This window comes from Acipenser ruthenus, chromosome 20 (assembly GCF_902713425.1).
Source record: "Acipenser ruthenus chromosome 20, fAciRut3.2 maternal haplotype, whole genome shotgun sequence".
Lineage (NCBI taxonomy): Eukaryota > Metazoa > Chordata > Actinopteri > Acipenseriformes > Acipenseridae > Acipenser > Acipenser ruthenus.
The window spans coordinates 24,332,371-24,360,209 of NC_081208.1; the positions used below are offsets into that span (position 1 = coordinate 24,332,371).

General features: G+C 38.0%; 1 protein-coding gene across 1 annotated transcript in view; it reads left to right on the forward strand.

Annotated features, from left to right (window-relative positions):
- Positions 1-9,946: 9,946 nt before the first annotated feature.
- Positions 9,947-27,839, forward strand: part of cpne7 (copine VII) — a 32,269-nt gene continuing 14,376 nt past the window's right edge. Inside the window, exons 1-8 of the mRNA XM_034041691.3 lie at positions 9,947-10,074; positions 12,581-12,853; positions 23,479-23,661; positions 24,054-24,128; positions 25,127-25,201; positions 26,744-26,827; positions 26,942-27,031; positions 27,704-27,802. Coding sequence (XP_033897582.2) covers positions 12,677-12,853; positions 23,479-23,661; positions 24,054-24,128; positions 25,127-25,201; positions 26,744-26,827; positions 26,942-27,031; positions 27,704-27,802 — 783 coding nt within the window. The 5' untranslated portion in view covers positions 9,947-10,074; positions 12,581-12,676. The remainder of the gene's footprint in view (positions 10,075-12,580; positions 12,854-23,478; positions 23,662-24,053; positions 24,129-25,126; positions 25,202-26,743; positions 26,828-26,941; positions 27,032-27,703; positions 27,803-27,839) is intronic.

A 27,839-nucleotide genomic window follows, 5' to 3' on the forward strand; every position in this document is an offset into this window, starting at 1 on the left:
AGGTAATAAAATTGCATACATTTCTACTAGGAGTTTAAACCAATTTTGTATTCCATGTATGCATTGATGAATGCACTAGCTGAAATGTTAGTCTACTGAACTAATCATTTTACCTTGCCTTCCTTGCTATCAGCAGATGTGTTACAAGGCAGATATACAGATGGATACACACAACTATCAGGTTGGGGGTATTGAATTGCAGCATACAGCAGACATATTACATTTGCAGCCCTAAAATTAGAGTAAGTAATGTGTCTTCTGTTCAGTGAAGCAGACTCCTGGTAAATAAAGTGAAGTGAAACAGAAATGTGATGCATGTCTTAAATGAATGGGGTTCAGGTAGTGTAGGAAAAGTGGAAAACCTGTTTAACTGAACATTGACAATGTGGTAAGGTAAAATAAATGTTCTGTATAATAAATTCCTATTGCCACAATAGTCTTGTTATATACCCTTCACCTCACTGAAAGATTAATCCAGATTTTTTTTTTTTTTTTTTTTTAATCTAGTAAGGTGGATGTTTTGATCTATTTGTATATATAAAAAAACAAACTCAAATGGTACATGAGGTGAACCGTAGTTACTGCGCACAAATTTAAGTTGAGTAAAAAAGCACTTTTACACAGAATAATACTTGCAAAGAATCTTAAACTATAAATGCAATTTATTTCAAGTATGCATGTAGGAGACAAATAACACAGGCAAGCAATGGAGATATTTTCTTAATTGCACAGAAACACACATTCATACTTGAAAGATTTTCAGGATCAGTGGTTGAACCAGCTCTTAAGTTCATCATGGGGTTATTTTGTTATTTTTATTGTATTGCTTGTACTATAAATAACCAACAAAAGTTTGTTGCAATATTGCCTACATGAGTTTATTTTCGTTTTACTTCTGTGCATAGGCTGTTTACTTGCACCTTTTATTTCACCACTGGGTGGCACCAGCACTTTGCAGCATCTAGTTAGATTTGATCCTTAAGTGTTTCTGGAGATGATTGCTTTTGGCTCTCAGATTCATGCAGTGCAGGCTCTAGCTGCTTCAATGCACTCGGATAGCTGCTGTTGTGGCAGGAAATAATTTGACGCTGTCAGCTATTAAAACGAGTATGATAAATCTGTTTAGGGAAAACGGAAAGATCTCAACTTTGTGAACTAACTTTTGCCTTCTCCATATTTATACAGTGTTTCCTGAGCAAAACAATGTGAAAACTGTGTATCTGTAATATAAGGACTGTGTGACAAATACAGGTTTGTTTTTTATAGATTCTGAGAATGTAGTGCTCATGAAAGGATAGAGACCATGTTTCCTCAGTTCTGTTAGCACTCCTTAGTCCTGACTTAAACACCCTGTCATTCAGTGCTGGGCCTCTCAAGCAGATAGTGACAGTGGTGCATAATTGTGGTGGGTTATGGACTTAGGGCTAGGTAGAGACAGCCCAACTTGATGTGGGTTACCTACTCATGCAGAATAACACCATCTTACCCCTTTTAAATATGTACCCTAATTCACTGTGATTTCTCTTAGGATGGTAAATTATTGTTTTTGTCTGTCCTTTATGACACTTAGCTATGGTTTTACCATGGATACCACCTAATATATTATACAGGATAGAAAACTAGTTTTTAAAGCATTGCTTTAATCATGTCTCAAAGTAAAAGCACGATATATATAAAAAAAAAAAAAAGCACTGAATCACGAGCAGTGTTTATTTAGAAAATTAAGTGTGACACAGATTTGAATGACCTGTTTTAGCACAAGCTGCCAACAGTGGCAGCTTTGACATTCTCCAGTCACCACAGTAGCTCAAGGGTGCTCAACACTGATGAGTAAAAGCGACTGTCAGGATAATGCAGGTTACGTTAGGAGCCAAACTAATTAATGTTGAAATAATTTCAATGAGTGTTTTTATTTTCTGGGAATATTCAACAATAGCATAATTTGCGTCAGAGGCTCAGGGTCAGGGCTGAAATAAAGAACACAGGCAGTGGGCAGAACAAGTGCTAATCTGACTGGTACATACAGCTTCAAACAGCATCCACTCACACACACACAGGCAGTGGGCAGGACAAGTGTTTATCTGACTGGTACATACAGCTTCAAACAGCATCCACTCACACACACACACGCATACACACAGGCAGTGGGCAGAACAAGTGCTAATCTGACTGGTACATACAGCTTCAAAGAGCATCCACTCACACACATGCGTTCAGTACTTAATACATTTCTAGTTGTTAAAGCCATAGAAACACACACACACTCAAAATTCCTTACTGATTGAGCAATACACAAGAGAAAACATAAGCATTAAAAATGATCTGAATTAAAGCTAGCTTAAATGTTGCAAAAACAAGCTTTACCTAAAAACATTTTTAAGTTGAAGGATATAAATACAGCAAATATTAAAATACAATGGCTGGGAGAAACTAAGAATTATTTTAGCTAAAAATATTCTGATAGTTCCGATGGCATAACTAGTGGCTATTGAGTCTCGTTTGAATAATCTATATACAGTAGCTAGATGTTTCTATTTTTATCCTAAACAAACTCACGTCCCCCATTATTTTCATGTTGTCTAGAAAATATGATAAAGCATAATAAAAAAAACATGGCAAACCATAAGAAAATGACCATGGTAGACTTTTATAAGGGTTATTCTGACACATACATATGATGGAAGTATACCCTTTAACTTATTATTATTATTTGTTTATTTAGCAGGCGCCTTTATCCAAGGCGACTTACACAGACTAGGATGTGTGAACTATGCATCAGCTGCAGAGTCACTTACAACTACGTCTCACCCGAAAGACGGAGCACAAGGAGGTTAAGTGACTTGCTCAGGGTCACACAATGAGTCAGTGGCTGAGGTGGGATTTGAACCGGGGACCTCCTGGTTACAAGCCCTTTTCTTTAACCACTGAACCACACAGCCTCCTAAGAAAGTAGGAATATTGGGTTTCACCAAAGTTTGAATGGCTATACACTTATAACTTGTTTTAAAATGTGAATGTTATGATTAAAATTCACTTCTCTTTTACTATTTATTAATAAGATATTTACAGGAAGGAGCTAAATAGGAAGTACAATAATACCTGAAAGAAAGGCATGCAAAGGGATATATAACCTACTACAGAATCATATTTTTTAAATGAAAATGTGCTATACTTTGTTTCTTTCAAAACTGCACATATAATATGGGATATAAAGTTATATTCACAATACAATACAATTGGATTGTAACTCCTAGTATCCTGCTAATCAAAAAGCTTGATTTGCTGACATTTCTGCACGCCATCTTAATGTAACCTTTGACTTTTTAATCTCTTAAGCACTCCAAGTCTTATATTATTATTAATAAATATAACATATCCACCTTCCTGTATGGAACTACATAATTATCTTTTTTTAAAACATTGAGAAAGTCTTTGTCAAATAATTTGACAGTTTCTTTTAGTATTAATGGATATTCAACCATTGTTTTAAATTTCATCTTGTTTACTTACCGATGAGTCAGCTCAAAAAGCATTACTAACAGGGAAGCAAAACTGTAACTTGCAGGCCATTTAGAAAATAAGTTTGATTAAATTGTATTTGCAGATCAATTAGGCCGGCCAAGGTGTCCTAGGCTCACCGCGCACCAGCGACCCCTGTAGGCTGGCCGGGCGCCTGTAGGCCTGCCTGTAAATTGCCCAGAGCTGTGTGGTCCTCCGACGCTGTAGCTCTGAGGTGGCTGCATGGCAGGTCCTGCAGAGTGAAAAGAAGCTGACGGCACACGTTTCGGAGGACGTGTGTGTCCGTCTACGTCCCTCCCATGACAGCGCGGGTGGCAACAATAACCTGGGTTGAAATAAACAATAATTTGGCTTACCAAATTGGGGAAAATAAGAAAAATATTTGATTTGTTCGGTAATAAAGTAGGCATATCATTGGGCAATGCTGTACAAAGGAACAGAACCATTCTGTATGTAAGTCCTAGTGTGGTCAGCTGTTATTCTTAATGGGCCATTGCTTAAATATTTCTTGGATTTTGATAGAGGCATGATCATGGCTACCTAATAATACATAGCTGATTCATAGTCTGCAATAATACGTAGCTGATTCATTATCAGTACCAGACATTATGCTACTGTATCAGGGCCGCTGCGCAGTATTTGTTCCAAATCCATTGTGTTAGGATTTTTTAGTGCTAGGATTTTTTCAGTGCAGTGTCATGATATTCCAATGGTAATTTTCAAACTGTTAATGTAAGGCATAATTCACACTCATAATGAGAAGCGTAGTGCCTCAGAGACTTGTGCCTGGTACAGGACAAGAACCTGGGCTGTCAGAGCTCCAGACTGAGCATGCTATTGCTGCCCTATAAGAGACAGCTGTTCAATGAGCAGTATCACACATCACACGCCACACAGACAGTGCATACAACATACATTCCAAAAATAGCAGGTTTGCAAATCTGCCCCATAATTTGCAAAGAAAGGATGTTGCTGACATTTACTTCCTTATTAGCCAACCAGCGACTGACATGAGAAGCCAGTCATGGCACCTCCTTACGACTAGTTGAACTAGTTATGAAACAAATTTCCTTGAGAAAGTCGTTAAGTTTTGAATAAGCTGACCCAGTATTGTTTCCAAATGTGTCAAAATCAAGCCTGCTTGCATGATGTGTGTTGCTCTCAGTCCCAACAAGATTTAACGATTCTGTTAGCTTTGTGGACAAGAATGTCACCTTTGGACTTCTTGCTCTTCAAACAGCAATTGCCTGGAGCATTAAAAGATACATTGCATTTTCCCAATCCGCGTGGCCATCACATAAAGAGGTGATGCTAATTTGGCTGCACTGTGGGAGGATATTTTTAGAGACCAATAGCCATGGAGCACCTTGAGATTGATAAATTGTCTCCAATTGTACACCTTTCTCTTTCTCCTCCAGCAGTGACAGGTGGCTCAGAGGCTTCCTAAAGAAGGGAAGGGTGTTGGTTTTGATATCCTGGAGCAAGGACAGGTGCCTCTCCTTTTCCTGCAATAATTAGTCTCTGTAGAGACTTGGCCTGTTATTCGTCCTCCCTAACTGCACCAGTGCCCTTTTTTTCTACTATGTACTGTACAGTGCTTTGCGATACTTTTGTATAAAAGCGCTATATAAATAAATAAATATTAACAGAGAATCCTTGGGGAACACAGCAAAGAGATCAATCACCAAATTAGTTAGTTTGACACTTCTTTCTAGCTCATTTCGTTTTCCAGGTTTTAGGGACCTTCATCCAGTCTGAGCTTCAGGTGTGGTCCTCATACTGTTGCACAGTCAACGTGAAAATAAAGACGGGACAACTAAACAACAAACAGAACATGAGAAGAGACTTGCAAGAAACTTGTTCTGTTAATAGGAAGGAAGAAAAATATGGGAAGATATTTATAGCAGGCATGCCGATTCATCATATTGTGATGGGGGCAACTTAAAATGTAGCCTGTTCACAGATTTTCAGTTGTGTTTTTTTTTAAGAGAGTTTATAAACATTCCTTTATGGGAAATAGAGCTTTGGAACTGTGTGTTAACTTACCAGCCTCTCTAAAACCTATAATAATGATTAGTCAGACAATCAACTCACAGAACCCAAAGCACATCTTTATTAGCAGAAAGACAAAAGAAAAAGCAACATTTAAGTATGGCTCAGCAGTCTTGAATGTAGAAAGACCACATGGGACAGACTAACACATGTGCTCGATCAGGCTCATTCCCAGCTGCCTTTCCTGTGGTACCCTGGAACAGTATGATATCCTTCAAGAAATCATCGTCAGTGAAACTACAATGGCAAGGCAAAGGCAATGTAGAAAGGGGTAATGGTAGCAAAATGGTATAAGACATCTGTAGAATGGCAACCCAGTGTTAGCATTTTTAAAATGGTATTAACCAATACACACTGGTAATCCATTGCAGTACCACGATACCAGACAGTGGGCTACCTAAATAGAATCACAGTAAAATATTCTAATTATAGAAAAGTATAAAATATGCCATTATAGAAAAGGCTGTTCACTGCTAAGGTTGAATCAGGGAAATACACTGGTATAAATAACCTCTTTAATTCTCATCTTTCTGTTAAGATTTCTTTATTTTCACTCTAGGGAAGATAATGTATCCTGCCACTGCATAACATATTTACTTCCTGTGGGCTGTAGGTTAAATTGTTCTACGCATTGATTGAGCAAATAAAGCAATGATAGAAAAGACAAAAAAACAATGCTATTCCATGCCAGCATTGAGTGAATAAGAGGTCTATAAAGTGAATAATTAAAGGCCTGACTTGGAAGCTAGAGGTATTAACGCAAGCACTGTTTCAAAAAGCAGTCTTGTCGCTGCACCCTTATTTCCTCTGCTCCAGTCTGATAGGGCGACACTCTTCTGCTGGTGCTTGTCTTCAGGAAAGCGAGTGTGCATTAACCCAAGGATTCTTGATCCATGACTGATACCTCGTCAAGAGAGAGTGCCCTCTCCTTGATCTCCTGTTTACCAGCTAGAATTACCCATCAGGCTGGAATTGAATTTTCAGAAACAGCTCTGCTTTGAAATAAATGGGCCACTTCTGAAGGAAAGTTTCAGTTTGAAGTCAAAAGTCTCCTCAGATCTGGAGGTTTTAAATGATGTGCTGATCTTGTATCACCCCACTCAGTATTACACAATTCCAGGAAAACAATGAAGAATGTTTTCATTAGTTGCTAATTGATCCAAGTTTCTTCAGAAAAAAAGTGTTTTTTTTCTTTTTTTTTAGCATTACTCAACACCTTCAAATAAAATGGCTGCAGAGATTGTGAGGAATATGCAAGTTAGGAAAAAACAATTGCTGGTGTTTTAAAATAGATTAATTAAAACGCGTCATCAAGATGAATGCCCTTTGGGTGCCCCTCAGAGTTCATACCCATTAGATGTAGTCAGCTCTGGATATATCAGCAAGAAGCAGTGAATAATTTAGGCTGAAATTCCAAGTGGTGTCATCTTTAACATTAACCGACACAGAATAGTGATATTAAATTATGAAAAGTAACTATGACAACCATTTAAAATAAAATCATCACCTGAAGCGTCTTACAGTTCACATGATGTCATGCAATTTCCATTTCTGAAGATAACAGCCATGTACCTCCTTGGTTATAATTACTTTTATATTGTGAAATCTTCTAAACAATAAGGTAAACAGGGTGTGTTCACGGAGATCATTCTTACAGATCATTGGCAAACTGGTCAGATTCTGCTCAGAATGATCTCTGTGAACGCACCCTCTGTTTTTCCAAAGGACCGCCTTCTTTCCTTCCATGACTTCCAGAGCTTATGCGGGTTAACAATTCTGTAGCCTCTGATGCCATTGTCCTCAGGAGGTTTTGCTTTGAATAGGGCAAGAGTGAGATGTGTCTGGTGGCCTCTGAGTTGAGCGATGAGGGGAAGCTGCCGGCACTGTGCCTGACTGCATGAAGTGCTGTGCCCCCTATCTTTGAGTAAGCAATGATGCAGCAACACCACAACCATCGTCTTAGTAGCTTCCGACCCATGGTGGTAAATCTAGTCGAACACCATTTGCTGACTCAACGTGCTATATTTTCCATTCAAATTGTTTGGCGGACAGACAATTATTATGCACTACGGCTAGGTAAGCTTAAGAACAATGTAAATGACTCAACATGCACAAATAATGAGCTGCAATCATGACAATGTGTGCCGCCTGTGCATCGGGCGTAAAGGCGGAACTTTACGACCGCTAAACACGTGCAATAAGCAGATTTTGGCTGCAAGATGGGTGTTTTGCAGCCACAAATCACTTTGCACGCCCCTCGGTGTTACAATATTGATGACCGGTAGAAGCAATATCTATAGCCTAATACTACATACTGCTAAAAAATAAAAATAAATAAATAAATAAATAGAGTTTATAAAGTTGCTGTAATACATGTGAGAAAGTAATTAAAGCCATAAACTGGATATTAATCACACAAATCAATTAAAGGCAAACATAGCTGATCGTTTTATTCGGTTATAGTTTAAACCCATTCCCAAGCCCGCTTTATGAAGTGCTTAACAGGTGTTGGTTAAAAAAAGAGGCAATTAACGAGATGTGTCGTATCTGTTGAAGGGTGAAATGTTATATTTAATAAGCTCCAATGCTTTTAATTCACAAACAAACTCTCTATGAAAACATTTTAGCGGGATGTAAAAGGGAATAAAATCAACATTTTTCTCACAATGGATTGGGAGGGCTTTTCAATAATTTTGGCTCTCTGATGATACCTTGAGTTTGAGTCTTATCCAAAAGGCTGTTCTTACATTGCTGTATAACGTGTGAAGAAGGAGAACGAGAGGGCTCCTGGGATCATTTATAGAGTTATTTTTATACATGCATTCAACTCTGCTATTGAATGTGAAACTTTGCGTAGTATGCACGTAGATGTAGGGTTTAGTAACGAGGTAATTACACCCTATACAATAAGAACTAGTGTACTAGGCTATATTACATTGTGCAGATAAGAAGGCGATATTTTGTTTAAGTGGTTGGTTAGCTCTCAAACATTCTAACCAGTAAACAGGAGAAGTGTTATTATTTATTAAGCAATTTAACAACCACACAGGTTTTACACTCGGGAGAAAATCTAACGAAAGCGATTGTTGAAAACCGCTTTCAGAACTACTTGAAATTCGGAGAGCGCCTTATTTTAAAGTGACTGGAACAGATAACAAAGTGATCCAGATTTTACAAAACACTTTCTGTTTAAACTAGTACAGTATGTGATAGCCATTTCAATAATGTATTAATTAGCGCGACCACTATCGAGATCAATGAAACCATAAAATATACAGAATATATTAACTTTACCGACATTATATATATATATATATATATATATATATATATATATATATATATATATATATATATATATAGTAATCCAATCAGATAAAATTAGGAAAAGATAACTGGAAATAGATGACCTTTTTGTTCTGTGAAATGCTTTTCATCACGCCTCAATTGTCAATCGTGTTTTGTATTAACGGGATTATTGTAAAAGTCTTGATTGTGTTACAGCACGGCGGTTCCATAAAGTGCCATTTGTTCCCCAGGGTGGTAATGGTATTGAGCAACCACTCGTGGCTTTGAAGATCGTGCTAAAAGTAAAAATCGTTTCAAGAAAATGAATCTGAGTTGAACTGGAGTAAATTAGTTGCCTGTGTTTGTACAGTATTGACTCTGTTTGATAAGATTAACATCTGCAAATTAACTTTGAAAGTGTATAGGACATTTGAAGTATATCAAATAATAACAAATACTGCAGTATACATTTTAGAATGTACAGACTTGCAGAGGATGCCGTTAACTGCACTCTGCTGTGTCTGTATTGATTTAATAAAAGCATATTATTATTTATTTCTTAGCAGACGCCCTTATCCAGGGCGACTTACAGTTGTTACAACATATCACATTATTTTTTACATACAATTACCCATTTATACAGTTGGGTTATTACTGGAGCAATCTAGGTAAAGTACCTTGCTCAAGGGTACAACAGCAGTGTCCCCCACTGGGGATTGAACCCACAACCCTCCGAGTCCACAGCCCTAACCACTACTTAACCTAACCTAACCACACTGCTGCACTTTGTAAACATTTTTGTAAATGGTGCCAGTCGAAGTGTTTAAAGGGTTAAAAATATTTTGAAACAGATTATAAACACATTGATGCATTTCTTTTAATAGATTATACAGTATTCACGAAAACACACAAATAAACAAAACCTATCAATACGAAAATGCGTTTATAATCTGTTTTATAACACTTATTAATTCCCAAACAGTTGATTCACATTGAAGTTCTGTCAGTGCACGTATCTGCATTAGTGCTTCCCTCTGGTGGTTACTGTTGGAACGGAAGCTTTTGAAGTGACTGAGCAGAGTTTTCCTCCTCGCCTCTCTCTCCCTCTCTTGCACATATATTCGCGCTCTCGCTCTCACTTTGTAACTGAGTTTGGGAAAACTAGGAGCTGGTGGATGAAGGGTTTAAACAAAAAAAATCGAGAGATTACATCAGGTGAGCATTACATTTCAAAATAATGAAACAGAAAATTACGAATATTGCTTGGATTAAAAAAGTGAACGGGTGGTACAAGTATGTAGTCTGTTCCCTCGAATGTTGAACACATTTTATTTATTAAATCTTATGTAATAATGATAATAAAAACTACTGTTTCGTTGACTTTCTGGTACTGAAGTATGCTAGTTTCTGCCCTTGTTTTTTTTCTATTTTTGTCTTATTTGACTATAACTTAGGCTATAGATCTAGGTGTGGACTTGCTTATTGTTCGTGGTCGATTTATCCTCACCGTGGCTACCAGCGTTGGAAATGACATTTTAATTAATTGGAAGAACTATGGTTATTTCACATCCAATACTCACTGGGTACCGTGCCGTGCGTCCAGGTACAGCAAGCGTATTATCAAGGAAAATTGACAATGGCAGTTAAGTTGTGGAATCTGTCAGTTTTAATGTAAATTTCAATTGCTGAAATCCAAAGAGAGGAAAACAGAAAACACATAAGATGTTGGTATTTTGTGTCCGTTTCTGTGTTTGTCTGGCTGTCCTTTCATAAACGTTAATAATAATGTACTATACCAATACGTTAGAGTCTATTCCGCCCTCTGCCTTTGCCACAGTTTTGTTGTACAGTGAATTGCAAAAGATGGATTTTGGTAGTCGGAAAACTCCGGTGATTTTAGTATTATAAAATGAAAACATATTTCATAATGTTGCCATCGGAAACGATTTGTGTGTGATTTTTGTCTCTGTTATTATTCGTCATACGCTATCTATTCACAAAGTTATTGTGCTATAATTCAGAACTTTAGATTTTATTGTTTTTATTGTATTATAATTAGTTTGTGATTTTATGCTTATTTCATTTATTTACCAGGACATGATGCCCCGGCTACATTTAAGTGCCACTGTAATCTGTGTTTTAACACTCTTTCCCGTCTTGTTTTATAAATGGCAATATATTTTTGAAGAGTACTCTGGGGGCATAATTAGGAAAAAGCTTAAGAGAAGACATCAAAATTGTCCTCATTACGTTGTTTTAATTACTTTATTTATGGACCAAATACTATGTAACGCAACTGAATATATTGTCGAGTTGGTATTTGAATTAATATTAAAGCATATTTGGAAATCAAGTTTAAAACTTTTGTTTGGGACTTTTGTTTTGTACATGTTTTGTACATGTTTTTAATTATTCATCATTCTTTTCAATATTGTATTTTGAAAAGTCTCTGTGGAATTCAACAGTGAAGAACAGAAAGTCTTAGCTAAGGGAGTACAAACACATCTGTTAACACATCTGTGTACCCTCTATTTGGCTTCAAAATCACGCGTTGCTATTGTACTGTCATAGGATATTAACAACTCCGAAATGTGTTCCGCACAGACAGGAATGGTTAAGAGTGAGCGGTTTGTACACTGGAGAACACACTAACCCAACATGGGGTAATTTGTGTTGTGAAATTTTGAAAGCTGTCGCTCAAAACTGGGGCAGCATCAGGTGTTATTTAACGAGTTAGAAAGCTTTTAGAACACTGGATTGGGAGCTGTCCTCTAGAGTAGGTGCTGAAAGTGAGTTCTGAACCAGATGTGTAGGTTTGCGCTAGGTAAGTTCCTCGGTGATTTTTTATGGCTGGTTACGGCCCACCAAACCCCCCCCCCCCCCATTTTTGGCCATTTTATATGTGATTTTCATTGACATTTTGTTTTCATTGTTCCTGAAAGAAAAAAAAAGTGGAATAAATTGAAAGCTTTCGCTGTATACCGTTATGATTTTTAAAATGTAAATCAAATGATAGTACAAATATTGAATGAACGAAAAAATATCAGATCATTGATCCCGCTATTGATTGTGTTAGGTTTGTGTAAAATGAAAATTTCTACACAATGGTTAAAACGTGGTTGTGGTTTTCCTAGTAGTGTTTTGTAAAGTAACAATCTTTTTAATGATGTTGATTTGAACTGTACAGTTCACCTTTAATCGTTCAGGATATCCTCTTTGTGGTAAGTCAACTGGAAACAATTCTTAAGAGTCTCTCTTTTTGTTCTTTCTTAATTTAGACTCTTCTCCGTGGGACAGGTTTTCACCCACGGTGCTTCTTACCAGGCAGTCGTCAGTGAATCTCGCAGACGGAACTAGTTTTTAAAAAACTTGCCTTTTCTTTTATCTCTGCATTTAAAGTTTTTGGACTTTTTTAATAACAATTTTACAATTTGGATACTTCCTTTTGCTTCCACACACTATATTTTGCTTCCAACAGGAAAGGTAATTAATTGGACTTTACCATTTTAAAGACGTATCGACCACACAGACACAACATTTCTTTCCTTTGGGAAAAGCTGACATCTTATATGCCTACTACACATTTTTAAAGTGTTTGGTTTGAAGAGAGGAACTATTTTGTTTGAAATTCAAGATTACATTTCATAGTGTACCATTCCCAGTAATATTATCCTCATTTTTTTTTTTTTTTTTTTTTTTGTGTGGATGATTCCAACTACAGAGAGGTGCTTTCTTGCTTTCTGAATCTGGACCCTAAAAAATAGTATCCCCCCCCCCAAATCGGAGCTAGCCCAAGCTAACCACATCAAATACCAAGATGAATGAAATCCAGGACCTAGCGTCACCAGCGGCTGCCCTTTCCGTGGTCCCCACAGCCTGTGTCTCCAAAGTAGAGCTCCGGGTGTCTTGCAAAGCTCTGCTGGATCGGGACACGTTAAACAAATCCGACCCCAGTGTGGTCCTTTTGGTGCAGGCACAGGGACAATGGACCGAGGTAAGTCTTTCCCCAGAAATAACCCAAGAATTCTTTAGTTTACAGCTACAGTGACACATAGCGCAATCACAACATCTCACACGCACATGACGGATTAATTTTACTATGCACATGGTGTCCCTGACCTGTATTGTGTAATATATGAAAGATCAATCTCCTTGTTGCCAGATCCAGTCACAATGGACAGAGATGAGATTTGACTGACATTGATAGAGGTGAAGGATAATATTAGGCTCTCAGTCTCCAGATGCCTTCATATGAAGGATTGTCTCAAAAGAGTTCCATTTTCCTTTTAACCACTGCCCCTCGGAGGCTGAACATTTCTACATGGGATATGATTTGATTTGTATGATATAGCATCACTCATGATCCGATGATATACGGTGAGGTATACACCAGGGACAACAGATGAATTCATGAATTTCTGAAGGTGATACATGCATAGGTCTTTATGGGGGAAAAAAAGTGTTAAGGGATTTAATTGAAGCGGACACAATCTATCAGTAATTGCTTTGAACACAGCAGGATAAGGGGATGTAGATGTTCTTTTTAGTGGGGAAAACAATTGGCTCAAGAAAAGCTGAAATATTCACATTTATTGATATCTAATTGTATGCCATTTACTGAACAATAAGATTACATTTCTATACTGCTTTTCATGGCAAACCATACCAAGGTGCTGTGCAATGTGTGCAATTCTAACTTGTACAGAGACCTCTGCACGGTATGTGTATTTTCAGTGGAGCTGATTCCTGTGTTATTTTGTGATACTGAACGACCTGCGGAACCTGCTTTTTCTTCTAAATATTACTTCCATAATGGAGCCACCTGAACTTAACCTCTATGAAACTGAACTTTATATTTTGGAAAAGAAAGTTGTATTTTTTATGTTTCAAGATAGAGGTCATAAACTCTATTTTGGGCTTACTGAACATTGAGAGTTAAACTGTTCTGTGGTTATGTTTTAAGTGTTAGAGGGAGTTTTAATTAGAGTGTGATTGAATAGAACTATAGAACAGGGGATGGATGCATGGCAGAAAGCATTATCTTTTTTCACTCCCATATCAACAAGTAAAATGGTGTACCTAATTGTAGCTCATTTTTATCAATGGGAAACTGACCTTGCCTATCATAAAAATAGACGCTTTATATATTAAAATGATATGAACCACTAGGCAGCTGCCATCTGGTTGGTAAAGATTACTTTTCACTGGGGAAATAAGATGTAATGCATGCCAATGTAATTTGTGGGGAATGTAAATGGAAATGCTTTCAGTGCTGTCCTGTACTACAGAAGAAATTCCACCATGTTTTCATTATCTTTCAGATCATTATGACATCATTGTAACTGAATCTATTCAGAACTGACAAAAACTGACTTCTTAAGAAGAAGAATCATTCATATTATTTGGTAGCTGAAGGTTGGAACGTTGGAACAGGGTTCCAGCTGTAGTTCCAGCTGTAGTTCCAGCTGTAGATGGCTGCTGCGAAGTGCTCACAAGGTCAGAGAACTGTGGAGTGTGGTCACACTTTCTTTCAGCATCATTGCCTGTCAATCCAGCCTCATTTTCAGTCCCAAAGCAGATTGTATTGCTGAGCAAATCAAAGTGAAAGCCCAGAAGATTCGCCATGCATTAACCAGCCAAGGCTAAATATTCCACTGAAATCACAGCGCTATAGATACTGTATTGAAACTGTATTGAATTTGCAGTCTTACACCCCCTTGTGGTCTATACTGTATTGAATATGGTGGCTCTCAGATTCCCAAGAATGATTGCTTAAAACTAAACTGTATTGAATTTGCTGGCTTTCACAACCCCTAGTTCTGAGTTATCTATAAATTGTACCCAGAGGAAAGAGCTGTAATGAACAGATACAAGGCCATTGTGTCTTATGAATTCCAGCCTGATGGCAGTCAATTTACTGGTGCAACTCTGTGTAGCTATAACATGCACAGTACCTCACTCCGATTCTCCTACTGCACATGCATAATATCAGTGTCTTTGTCTAATGAATCCCAGCATCCCCTGCAATGGTAACACAATTGATTTGTAACAAATACTGCACAGTGTTCCTCTTGGAATAGTGCACGCATTCTAATATGGGATCTTAAGTACTGCAGTCAAACCACAATATGAAAATACCTCCATTATTGTACGATTCTACCAATGGCTTATACCAGTGTAGCTGCCCTTGTGCTACCACCCCCCCATTTGACCGAATTTACAGAGTAATTACATTGCCATTGTCGTGCCACTGCATTGAATATCATTTGATAAGGAAAAGACTGCTGCTGAAGGTTTCTTATAAAGGTGTAATAAGTCCCTTCTGTTCGGTGATTGATTTCAATCACCCTCATGAAGCCCTGCAGGGTCAGGGCTGTCTCTTCTCAGGGAGGTGTGTTGCTGGCTGTCACCAGTGATTGAAAGGAATACTCGTTTTCTCTAACTGCGGGTTTGACATTCTGTCAATAGGAATGGGCTAATAGGCTCTAACATGTCAAGAACACTGAGAGCTCTCGAGAGGTGGTCATTTGGCAGCTTTTCATTTCTTTATGAATTACACAGCCTTTTATGACGTGTTTGTACTTTTAAGAAACCTTTGTTTTGCCTCGAGGGTGGTATATGTAGTAAAACCAATAGAAAATTCAGTGACAAATGTTCTGACTAGTGCCTTGCTGTGTTTCAAAAAATCTGAATCAGAACCCCTATTTATATTCCTGTTGAAACTGCCAAATACAGGCTGATTAGAAAGTAAGTTTACCACATCAACGCACCATATCATGATGTGTTAAACTTACTTTCTATTCACCCTGTATTTGGATCCTTGCACTATACTATATTGAAATTCCTAGGTATAAAAATGTTTGTTTACATTTGTGATGATCTTCTGTAACTTATTTTGCACTAGTATCCAATATTTTGTCGTATTGCCGTAGAGATTATTATTAGATCCCCCAAACAAACTGCTAAATATATAAAAAATATTTTAATAATTCAACAGGAATACAAAGTTATGATTTATTTATTTTTATAAGTTCGTTAATTGTTAAGTTCACTGATGGCACAACACATTTCCATTCACTTGGAATATTTGACCTGAGTCCAAACAATGTCCATTCTGTGCACTATGTAACACAATTTTTGTTCCTGGGTAGTAAGTGTTATTTCCTAATTGCTTATGCCTCAAAAGTATAGAAAGTGGCTATTATTCCCCACAAACTTTGCTTTTTTGACCAGGACAGTGATATTCTGAAATTTTACCTATTTCCAATGAGAAAACGGGCGAATTTGTGTCTTTTCGTTCACAAAGTCAGAAAAAAACAACATATGAATCCAAATTAACATGTATTTATACTAAAGTAATACAAAAATAACTACAAAAGATTTAGAAGTGAGTAGTTTTTCGAGATTTACGATTATACTGTAAACCACTTTCACAAATCAGCCCCCAAATGTAGTCTCCCATCATATTCTCGTTATACTGTCCTTGGTAGCAGCGTTCAAAGTCCAGTATATCCTGGTGGAAGCGCTCGCCTTGCTCCTCCGAGTAAGCTCCCATGTTCTCCTTGAATTTATCAAGATGAGCATCAAGGATATGGACTTTGAGGGACATCCTACAGCCCATTGTGCCGTAGTTCTTCACCAGAGTCTCAACCAGCTCCACATAGTTTTCGGCCTTGTGATTGCCCAGGAAGCCCCGAACCACTGCGACAAAGCTGTTCCAAGCCGCTTTCTCCTTACTAGTGAGCTTCTTGGGGAATTCATTGCACTCCAGGATCTTCTTTATCTGTGGTCCGACGAAGACACCGGCTTTGACCTTTGCCTCAGACAGCTTAGGGAAGAAGTCTTGAAGGTACTTGAAGGCTGCCGACTCCTTATCTAGAGCTCTGACAAATTGTTTCATAAGGCCCAATTTGATGTGCAGTGGTGGCATCAGCACCTTCCGGGGGTCCACCAGTGGCTCCCACTTGATGTTTTTCCTCCTCACAGAGAACTCGGTCCGCTTGGAAGGGTCCTCCATGCAGAAGTAGCAGTTGCTTGAGTGGTCAGTGGGTTCCCGCCAAATTCTTGGGATAGCGAACTTCATGGCTCTCTTTTCCCCTCTGTACCATCCTACAAAAATACATTTATTTCACCCATGACTAATGTGTAAGAGATTCTCGCAACATTTTTCATATATGATATATTTTTTCAATAACATTGAAAATTGTAAAACATTTTAAAATTAAAAACTTTTACAATTTTAAAAATTAACAAATTTTATAACATAAAATTCCGAGCAACAATTGTCCATCTTACCTTCCAGAGTTTTTTTGCAGTGCTCGCAGGTGAAATGAGGTGCCCAGGGTTTGTCTTGATCCCCGACAGGCATGCCGAAATATGCCTTGTAGGCCTCACACATCTTAGCAGATGCTTCCACGGAGTACTTTTTCGCTCTTGTCTTGATAAATTGACCGCAGACATAGCAAAATGCGTCTGCCAGATGCTTGCAGCCTCTTGATGCCATCTCAGAAAAATGCAGATATGTATCCACTTAGGCAGCTGGAACTAAACTGAACTGGTGGGCTTAAGGCCCCTGTATTTATACTACTATTTATATTACTGGAAAGTTCTAGAAAGTTCTAGAAGTTACTCCAAGTTTACTCAGTACTGAATCTATCTGGAATGTTCTGGAAAATAGGTAAATTTCAAAATATCACTGTCCTGGTCTCAAAAGCAAAGTTTGTGGGGAATAATAGCCATTTTCTATACTTTTGAGGCATAAGCAATTAGGAAATAACACTTACTACCCAGGAACAAAAAAAAAAAAAAAAATTGTTACACGGTGTTATGAATTATTTTTTTTCAATTTATAATACTGTCAACTTGCAAATTTAAAATGTAAATAAGGATTCAGGCACATTCTGAAGTATTTAAAATTCGTAACAGATGTTAACTGTGCCATCGACTGTATACATTTGCATTATTAAATTAAATCATTGATCCATATACACAAACCAATTAAAAAGTATTATTGCATTAAATATTACCATTGGGGAAATTGATCCTGTCCCTTTACAAACAAGCTGTAGGTGTTTAATTCTTTTTCTCATCCAGTAAAGGGTGTCCCACTTGGTTTTCTCAGCTTTGTTTCCTAGGATATACTGGTAGGAAAATACAAATAGCCCTCTAGAAATATAGCAGTGTAAAATAAAGAGTGCAAAACACGATACGAAGTTACATGGATGGCTCAGTCAGTTTTCCGAGTTAAGAGATGGTGAGGCTCCTGCTGTTTAGTCTCACATTGGGAGTTCTGGGCTGTGAATGAAAATTAAAACATTCCATGCAGTTAAGGCTCATCTTCTCCGAATTACATTTCATTGCGGGAGATCAGCTATTCTGTCATTATGCTGCAGAGTCTAATCCAGGGTTATTACATTTTCTTATAATGCTGCATCAGTGTGTTTTTTGAGAGCGTGTGGCGGGGTACGCCCACGCCTGTGTGGATTTCGTGTTATATGTATGTATGTATGTATTGGTGCACAGGATGTGTGTATGTGTGGGGAATATATAAGTGGTAGGGAAGGAGTTAAAATCCTCCCTGCAAAAACACGTGGGAATGTGGCAGCCGCAGGTGTATAAATAAGGTGATCCCTGGTGTTAGCTTGCTTGGTGTTGGATTTAATGTCCGTGGAGATGTTTTGTGTTGCTGTGTCCTGTTTGTTTTACGTTTCGTGAGTGTTTTGTATAGCCTTTTATTTGGGCCCTTGCACCTGTTATTTTGTTAAATGTGTTTTGTTTAGAGTTTCTGTCTGTGTTTTTTTTTTTTTGATTGTGTATAATTCAACTTACTGTACCTTCTGTGTCTGAGTCCTCCTTCCTGGTCATTGCCACCATTGCCACTGACGGCATCCTGTCACAGAGTCAGCTTTTTTGTTATTAGAAACAGTATTTAATTAATTCTAGTCTGCCCTTACACTCCTCTATATGCTTTTTGTAAAATTTAATATCAGTTTAGTGGTATCTTTTTCCCTTTAAATGTGTTACTTTCTGGTGAAATCAATGACATTTCCACATGTAGACATAGTAGCAATGGGTGTACTGCTATTAAGTCAGACTGCTCTGTGTTTCCAAGTTCAAAAAGGGTTTCACCTGGGCCCCTACAGCTATCCTTACTGGTGTTGCAGCAGAAGAGGAATCCCAGAATGTCCTTTCACTGCATTCAATCAGAACAAGACAACTCCGACAAGCGAGCAATGGAAATGAGTGTTCTCTGCTTGATCTCGTCTCCCCAGCAAATTTATTTTTCTGAAACTGTTGGTTACCCTGAAATAAGAATGATAATTTCAATAAATAATAGCAATGTGCTGTAACTGACACTGGTTTGCAGGCTATGAAACTGGCGTGTTTGTGAAAACATTTACTATTTTAGGGATTTAATGCATATTATTTTTTAGCAAAATGTAGTACCAGATATGTTTTAAAATATGCATCTCTTTGCTCCTACTAATATCAAGCCTTCAGAGGATGCTAAATTCAGCTATATCGCACATGAGATCCTGCAGCTGGTAGACCTGCAAGACGCAATTACCACCTTGCTTCTTTTGTTCGGCTAAACAGAATCACCTTGTCTGCTGTGTTTCAGTGATGCAAAGAATGATTCGAATGTTATGAATAATGAGATATACTGTCTGAGGAACTGACTCTGTGGTAGAACTGTGTGTTCAGGATTATCTGCACATCTGTACTGAAAGCGGATCACGTCAGTTAGCTGTCAAGATCATTATTAAAAAGCAGCTGCTCCTCAGTACTTGAAATATGCAATTTGTTGTTAAGAGTACAGAATAGGTTGGTTCGTGCACTTTTTGTGAGTGAATACAAAATCATGCCATTGGAGGTATTGGGCAAAACCAACATTGTGAAAACCCTGCACTCAGTCATTATGTTCAGCTGATCCTATTTCTTGCGGTTTGTTTTCCCTTGTTTTAAGGGCTGCTGGAATTGTATGTTGAGTAGGATACATAAAAGCACAAACACAGGTTTTGGCAAGAAAGCCGCGTTTATTCACCAACAGGAATCCAAGGTTACATATAGTCTAAGCCTTTATTGAGTAAGCATACTGCATGCAATGCACAGGACTGATACACTTTACATAAAGGGTCCTAACAGGCTTCTTAATAATGTGGTCTTAGTTAAATGGTCTGTGGAGACAGAGCACACACATCCACCATACTCTCTGCCATCTCTCACACCATACTTGTGACACAGCACTGAGAAAAGGGGCAGTAAAGGAATGGAATAGGAATGCTAGTACAGTAAAAGCATATTTTAAAGATAAAGGTGTAACGGTTCATTACAGGTTTAGGGAACACAGCCATTCTGGAAAGCTTAAAATATGAAGCTGCTAATGTTTAAAAAACATTACTATAAAATATTACATTTATGATGCTTGTTTCTTTCATAGCCAAGCATTATAAGTGCTGCTTTAAAAGTGATCATTTGATGCTTAAATTGCCTTGGCTTTAAAATTCAATGTGCAGCAAAAGAAAACAATCCCAAATACAGCAATGCTGTAGAGATGCGAGTTAATAAATTAACCTTCATCCAATGTTCAGTGGCAATGCAATGGTTCTGTAATAACCAAAATCAGCTGCCTTGTTGTTATTGCCACAGAGATAAGACACGTCACTCTGTGACTGACAAGCGACAGCACTGTACTGGTCAAGCAGTACTAAATAGGAGCTGACAAGGCAAATCCTCCCAACTCCTACATTGAGACGATTCCAGCAGATAAATATGTGTGATCAGTATGGTGTTAGTGAGACTGTCACAGTATCTGGCCGAACGCGGACAGAATGTAATCAGGTTTGTATATCGAAAAAACAAGAACAGAAATTGCATTCTGTCACTAGACACTGGGAGTTTGACAAATTTAAACAACAACAACAACAACAACTAGAAACGTAAACTCTGCCTTCCTTGCCAAACAGCTGTCAGTTTTCCTTTTTGAAATCTTCATGACACGTTTTGTTGATGGTGTGATGTTTGAAAAGCCTGCATTTGATGTAGTAGTTAAGTTGGGAGACTGACAGCAGAAAATAACACGAGCAGGAGAGCTCAGCTGGACTCGGATTGTGAGTCTGTCTGTCATGCAGTCATTTCATGTGGCCTCTGTAGCAGCATGCAGTTGACAATGTCAAGATATCAGGATTTCTTTTCACTTACCAGGTAAATTTGAACATGTCTTAAAATATACATATTTAAAATGGGTTTAAATGTTAATATCTCTTCAGTTTACGAATGCATGTATATCTTTTTTTTATCATACCATTTAGCTTTAAAGAGTTCTCTGGAGTCAAATTATTTACTGAAAATCGCCTATTTTCCCCTTTGCCATAGCAACCTTAAATTATTATTATTATTATTATTTTTTTTATAAAGTTCAATATTGTCATTTTCATTATGTACATCCCTTTAACATGCTGGAGAAAAACAATTTTAACAGCTTTCATATTGCAATAAATCCTCTATTATCCAAACTATTAGGGCCTGTGGGGTGTATGTGAAATCACATCTTGCAGATTATCAAATTATGCCAGATACTGCAAAATTATTAAAATTCCAATTCCAACGCAGAAGCCTCTGGAAACAACATTTGCAGTAAGTTTGAGTGGTTCGCTGTGTTTTATTCATTTTTTTAAGGTGCATTCAAGACTGGATGTTCAGTATTTCCATCTCAGTCATTCGTTTTTGCCTAATAGACATATAAACATACAGTGCTTTACAAGAACAAGATCAATCAAAGGATCAAATGGAGTAGCGTTGAATTAAATGGAAAAGCAGGGACTGGGTGCGAATCAAGAGCTTCATGGCTCAGAGATGGACGTCTCGGCATACAACTGCAAGTACTGCTAGAGAGAACCCATTACAGCAGCTGCTACTGTGTATTGATAACAACAAGAAACCATTACTATAGAAAACTTGAATCAAAGTAATTGGCTGTGGCCACTTTCGTAATCCTTTGACTGATCAAATTGTCATAATGGGATCGGCTGCATTCACAAACTCATTAAGTTAAGAGTTAAGACATGATATTCATGAAACTGTTCAAAACTGCCTATTTAACAAGAGTCTAGAAAAGTTTTGGGAATATCAAACTTTATTTTATTAATTAAAATGGACTGTCTTCAATATCTTTGAATAATTCATGAGCTGTCCGTCCTTGAAGGATAAGGACGTGAAAGCAAAACTCAGTACACTTTAAAATACAGTAACCCCCCAAAATACATACAACTCTATAAAATAATGGGTCTTGCAAATATTGTAAGATAAGGGCATAGTAAAAAAAAGTGTTTAGATGTATTTAGAAGCTATTTAATGTTTACCATTGATTCATTGGGATATTTACATGGCGTATAGTGCCACTCACTGGCTGACTCTAGTAATTGTTTTGTTATTATTTAAAGGAGGAGCTTCACGTTCTCTATGTATAGTCATTGCTGCATCTCTGCACCTCTATTCAGAAGTCTTCTGCTTTGTTTTTGAACAGATGAATTTTGAGGCTGAGTAATGGGATTGAGATGCAGTCTTAGCAGCGGTAGGCAGTGAGATTTGTACAGCTTTGCACTGCCTGAGGCAGTCTGAGAGCCTGCTGTGCTGAGTTTTCTACACTCCAGTGCTCTTCATATGTGCTGTTGTGAATATCTGAAGCAACTCCTGATTTATCCCTACTGTTCCCAGGAGAGAATAATTATAATAAAAAAAACTACTGTAAAACTGCACTGTTATTGCCATTTGGTCACATGCTTTAGTTTGAACGCCAGTGGCATTTTGTTTCTTATTATGAAACATAATGTTTGACAAAGCAGTATTGTTGTACTGTATTATAATACATCCTGTCGATTTTATTACTTTGCACAGCTTCTTCAAAATCCATCCATATATAAAAAAAAGTAGTTATTAAGAGCAGACAGGAGAAAAGAAAATGGCACAGAAAAAAAGGTACAATAAAAAGTTCTCAAAACTGTTTCTCTTAAAACATCAGTAATTTGTGCTCCTTTTAACCAAACGCTTTCTATCAGCACCATTAAAAAGTCTATCTCATCTGCTGTTTCCCCCATTTTGAAACTGACTGATACACACGGCTGGCATCAGGTTTATTTTCTTTGGTTGTATCCACACATGCTGTGTCTTATCTAACATACAGTCCTGAATTATGATACTGACACAAGTCATAAGGAACACATTGATGCATTAAACACACTGCTCTTGAGCAGCTGAAAACCTCTTTGTTTTGAGGCCTCAGCTAATTCATTCAGCCTCCTATCACTCTGTGACATTAATAAATTATGTGATATGGGCTTCAGCAGTGGCTCCTATGGTCTTTGTTTTTATTGTGTGATTGTGTTCCCCGTGGCTGGTTCTGTGCCAGTATGAATATTCAGGACTGTGTTAGCTGGATAAGCCACAGCAAATGTGGCTATACCACTTAACCCTGTCAGGAATAAGCATTTGCATAACAAATAAATCAGTCATGTTAGGTGTAGCCCGTTTACACAAAAAGTGTGTGCTACACATTGCAGGTGTTTCTGTAAGCCACCTGCATTGTGAGAGCACTTCCCTTGTCTTGTCTTCTTGTTCCAGATTGACAGGACTGAAGTTATCAAGAGTAACCTGCACCCTGTGTTTTCCAAAGTCTTCACACTGGACTATTACTTTGAGGAGGTCCAGAAGCTGCGGTTTGAAGTCTATGACATCCACGGGCAGTGTGCCATTGGGACCCGCGATGACGACTTCCTGGGAGGCATGGAGTGTACGGTCGGGCAGGTGAGACCGCGCCAGTCTCTGCTGTAAGCAGATCCAGCGCTGCTTTATAACCCTGTCTATTCTGTGTGCTAACGGTCACCTATACTTGGTGGACAATTCTTAACCAACCTATAAAAGATATCTTGACTGGCTAGATGTTCAATCATTGGTGTTGATGCTGCCAACGCTGAAGAAGAATCTGCTGTCTCCAGAATCTGATAGCCACTTGGAAATGAAATATAAGGCCATCATTTTCAAACAGATGAGAACTTGTGCTGCCTTGTTTGTCACTTCTGTCATCAGATTATATTACATTAATTCTTCAATGATTGTCAAAGTGCTAAACAAGGCTTTAAAAAAACATGGTACAGCAGTACCATCATGACAATGACTTGTGATTTGTTTCCCCGCAGATAGTGGCCCAGAAGAGAATGACAAAGCCCCTCTTTCTGAAATATGGGAAATACGCTGGGAAATCCACTATAACGGTAGGCATAATGTTGTTCACATAGATGCAATAAAATTGCAATTTCACACATCTAGCCAAATTCTGAAAGTATTCTATAGTACTGGATAAATACTGTAATTGTCATCATATATAAAGAATGTCTACTTGCTATATATATGGTCTGCACCCTGTATTTGTATTTTATGGTGTTTTTGCTTGGATTGTAGACCAGAGGCATAATGAAAGGCATGAACCTTTAACATGGTAGCATACTTTCATGTGGTTCTCAACCCTCCAGCCAAGATTCAACTAAGAGATAGGGTCAGTGGGTACCTGATTCTCTGGTTATACTGGATAATTTATACTGTATATACATATATATCCTGAGGCATTTCTGTGGTAAAAATTGGCAGGGATTTCATTCTGAGTGAAACATGCTAAAGTGCAAGGACCCTCGCTCTCGGCACTCATGTGTCATTATGAGAATGAACGGGACCATGCAATCAGTGGAGGACTGTAAAGCAGTGCATGTGAAGTTCTCCACATGATAAGTGTCAAGTGTAAGCTCAAGTTGGCTCTTTGATGATCAGATAATTTTAAACCCTCAAGAAATAAAACGTTTCAGGCTAAAAAGGCATTTGCTGAAATGTTTGTCTTCCTGGCTGTTTCTTGCATATTTGTCAGAACAATAGATTGATCTCTTTCCCAGTAAATTGCCTGCTTTCCTCAACCCTTCTGTTAGTGTTAGTTTCTTAGATTGAGTGTTTTGAAGTCAGGAATGAAGAAAGAAAGTAAAAAGATTGCTAGGGGGTGGAACTGATTTCCAGTTGGTGGTGGTGGTAGGGTTTCAGCAAGGATTGACAGCTTGTTTCAATAAGATCTGAAGAGTATGCAAAGTGTCTTGGATGGAATCCCCATTCTAGGGGATCTGTAATAACCTCTTTCAAAGCTTATTTATTATTAATATTATACTATTACAATAGCACTGTTTCTGTCTGTTTTGGCCAGCTGTTATAAGGCTTTTGTGTTTATCTCTAGGTTATTGCAGAAGAAATTTCTGGAAACAATGGTTACGTTGAGCTTTCCTTCTGTGCAAAGAAGCTGGATGATAAGGTATGTTTTGTAGTAATCTGGGTTAAGAGACTAGCTGAGTTAGAAAACCTGTTCCTTTTAACGCAACGCTCTCCCTTTCTAGGATTGTGTATTATTTTCTTGTCAAAGTGAGGTATGAGAGTTAATCTAGAATCTTAATGTAGGAACAAACACATACATGTGGGGGTGGGGACGATGACACATAACATGATTATGACTCTGAAGATCTTCAGTACACTAAAAAAGCTATCCAATGATGATGTTGATAGTGGTAAGAAGAGGTATTTAGAAATACTAAAATAAGTTTAACCACAAAAATGTGACACTTTCCCAAGCCCTGCATCGTGTCAACATATATACACACTGTGTCCAAACACACACACACACACACTTCTGCATTCTCCCACACACACGATGAAGACCGTGAACTGCATGGCTGCCCTGAGCTCTGCATCTGTTTTGCCAAGGCAGCAATTACACAATTCATGAGGAACTGTTAGTTTGCTAACATGAATCATTTAAAGCACAGCAATTTCAACAGAACCACTGGCATTGTACTTCTCAAAGAGTGGCACACATTAAGCATTAAAAAGGTGATATCAGAATAATAATTTATTTAATCACAGATGCCTTGTCATATATCATTAGGAGAATAATTAAAAAGCTTGAGGTGTCAGATGTACCTCTTTTTAAAGAACTCGCACCATGTCATTTAAAATAAAATACACACTTACACACTTCATTAATGATTATTTACAGGAGCAATCAAGTAATACTGTAGATAAATAGCCTCTATAAACTCCTCAAAGTACTAGTACCATATGCAAGAATGTATTGTACAGGCAGCACATGTATACATTAAGCACTTATTTAAAATAGAAATATATTCCTGTGGTTCTAGGCCAAGGATCTGGTGTTAACAGTCACATGTCTAAATCAGGCAGCTGTGATGTCATTGGCAAGTAGTTGCCGTGACAACAGGATAGAGGCTACCTGCGTTTCCATCTGTCATGCCCCTGTGGAGACGCATCACACTAATGAACTTTAAGATGGAGCCTTTAAAAGGGCTTTTATTAAAACCATAGTTCTGACACTCAGAAGCACTTGTGTAGCCCTTATATATAATTTGGGATTAAGCTTCAGTTTGGCATCATAAATTAAGTGCTGCACTTGGGAGATAAAAGCACAAAAGTGTATATTGATATTGCATGGCAAAATGAAAAGGTAGTCTCTTTGAATAATTCTTGTCTCTTATTGCTCTACTGAGGTTTCATTTCACAGCCTGTTTATCCTACCCAAACTCTGTCAATTTAAGGGTAAGTGTAACCCCAGTTTTAGGTGCTGGATTAAAAGTGAGGCTCAACGGGAGATTAACACTTGCTCCCCGGGAAGTGAACAGGGGCAGACAACAGAGCAATCATACTAATACTAGTATTGTGGCAGCACAAAGTGTCAAAGTGAAATCATTGGAACTGCAGAGTGCTCACTGAGATGGTGCTGGGTGTGTCTGGATGATTCCAGAGTTCTCAGTGATCTGTGAATGTGTCTTTGTGTGTATTGCAGGATCTCTTCAGTAAGTCGGATCCCTTCCTAGAGATTTACCGAATCAATGAAGATGAGAGCGAGCAGCTTGTCCACAGAACTGAGGTGAGCTACCCAGCCACACTAACTAACAGATGCAGGTCTCATATATTGCAGTCAGTAGCATGACACATCCTGAAAGTGCTGGCTCATTTCTCTGTTGCCATGTTCTGTTTGCAGGTTATCAAAAATAACCTGAACCCTGTCTGGGACTCCTTTAAAGTCTCGCTGAGCTCACTGTGCAGCTGCGACGAGAACAAGAAATTGAAGGTAAACCTTCTGAAGCTGTCCCAGCTGATTTACTGGCTAGTGAATAATCTCCACATTCCACATACAGCCTCAGGTTAAATAGGGAATTGCTTCCTCAACCTGCCACACACACACACACGCACACACACTGTAGTGGTCTTTGGTGCATTGCTCATGCTTTTCAACTCTCAAGGAATGGGTTTGACTTCGGCTTTTCCAATGACAAGAAAAATGTGTTTATTGTCCTAATTTTGTCCCCTGTAGTCACAAAACTAACATACGTTTTGGCAGTTAGCACTTGGTGGTCCTCCTAACAAACCACAGAAATACATGATAATAAATTGCACATATAAGCTGCTATGTTATCCTACTGTGGTCACTTCATCTACTCTGTTAAATTCTTAATTTGTAAAGCCTTGTCAGATGTTTCAGTGCCTGAAAAGCACTACATCTTTTTGATGCCCACAGTCTCATATCTTCATTGATATGTAAAGCATTACATATCTGGAATTGCTTCAAAATTTGTGACAGTTATGCAGGGAGCTACAATTTAGAATGTGGGCTTTGACAAGGCCATATCTGACAAATCTAGACATTATTCTTTTTCGTATGGATATTGTGATTGTCATTATGATTGAGTATTGTGATGCTCAGTTGACCTGCCTGTGTGTTTCTGTCACACTTCTCCCACAGTGTTTGGTGTGGGATTACGACTCCAGGGGAAAGCATGACTTCATCGGAGAGTTTTACACCACTTTCGGAGAAATGCAGAAAATTGTGGGTGGTGACACGGTCAGTGAGAGTGTTAGTGGCATTGTTTAAAGCATGC